Raw genomic sequence first — 1,231 nt, forward strand, 5'->3', positions numbered from 1 at the left:
TGAACCCTCTGCTGCACCTGATACAGAACCAAAGGCAAAACAGACTAAAAGAACAACCAAGCATCAATCCTCCGTACGAGTATCTAAGGTCAAGCGGGAGCCTGAGGTCAAACAAGAACCTGAGGTGAAGCGGGAGCTTGAACAAGATATAATTGTACAAGATAACAATCTTAAGGTGGTTCCTGGGCCTACTATACGGAAGAAACGCTCATTTTCAGTTGCTTTAAAAGAGAAGAAGGAGCCAGAGATTGATACTCAAGAGAAGGATCCAGAGCAGGAACCATCAGAGTTGCTGTTTGTTCCTGAGAAAGATGGAGTGGCTTATCGTACGAGAAAGCGCCATATCCTCCAGCAGGAGGATATTGAGCGCTCTGCAGAGTTTGGCATTCCAATTTAGATCAGAGATATGATGCTTTAACAGCTGGTTATAAGGAAGGCATTCAACATGGCCATGCATGTAATTTATACAAAGGCATTTAGTAACACAGCTCAAAGTTTATAATCTCTATTATTTTGCTTCTTCCTCTTCTCTTCCTTCCTTCCTCATCTTTCTTTCCACAACAATCGTCACCATGGCGTACGAGATTTCTGTTCCCTATCCCCTATCATTAAAAGCATCTGCTGACCATTTTATTTGCTCTGTACGAGTATACTGCTGCCTCTGTAGCTTGTATCTCGTATGAAGTAGACAAAGATAGCCTCCAAGCTCCTCGTACACCCAACCGCGCCCCCTCCTTCCCTGCCGACCGGCCTCTCAGTCGAGAAGAGTGCCTGAGCCTCTTTGCCTTTGTTAATAGACGAGCCGGACGAGCACCAACTGCTATGCTTCCGCTTGGGAGTCAAGAGCTATCTGGGTATATTCATACAGATATACAGAGGCATTTGCTGGCCCTTCTGGGCGGGATGTTGAGTTTATTCGCGGCAGAATAAATTGGCATCAATTATGGCAACACCGGCCCTCGTACATCAATGCCATGCTTATACAGTCTCGGGGGACTCGTCTGACCCAGCCTTGTGAAGGATGCCGCTCTGTACAAGGAAGACCAGTCTTCCCTGAATGCCGCCATGTACCTGGGGCATTCGACGGATGCTGCGCCAACTGCAAATGGCGTGACCATGGGCATCGCTGCTCCGTGCGAGACGAGCACTGGCAGGGTATGCTTGGTGATGGACTTGGTCTACCCCAGGGAGCTGCAAACCAGCTGGTTATCAATCTTGATCCAGTGGAAGG

General features: G+C 48.0%; 1 protein-coding gene across 1 annotated transcript; it reads left to right on the top strand.

The window, feature by feature from the left end:
- Positions 1–572: 572 nt before the first annotated feature.
- Positions 573–775, top strand: BDW70DRAFT_165406 (uncharacterized protein; the record flags this gene model as incomplete). The annotated part of the gene is made up of 2 exons (XM_073741743.1): positions 573–641; positions 695–775. 2 exons carry the CDS (start codon positions 573–575, stop codon positions 773–775), a joined length of 150 nt encoding a protein of 49 aa, XP_073590373.1.
- Positions 776–1,231: the final 456 nt, after the last annotated feature.

This window comes from Aspergillus foveolatus (assembly GCF_047715535.1).
Source record: "Aspergillus foveolatus strain CBS 279.81 unplaced genomic scaffold BDW70scaffold_398, whole genome shotgun sequence".
Lineage (NCBI taxonomy): Eukaryota > Fungi > Ascomycota > Eurotiomycetes > Eurotiales > Aspergillaceae > Aspergillus > Aspergillus foveolatus.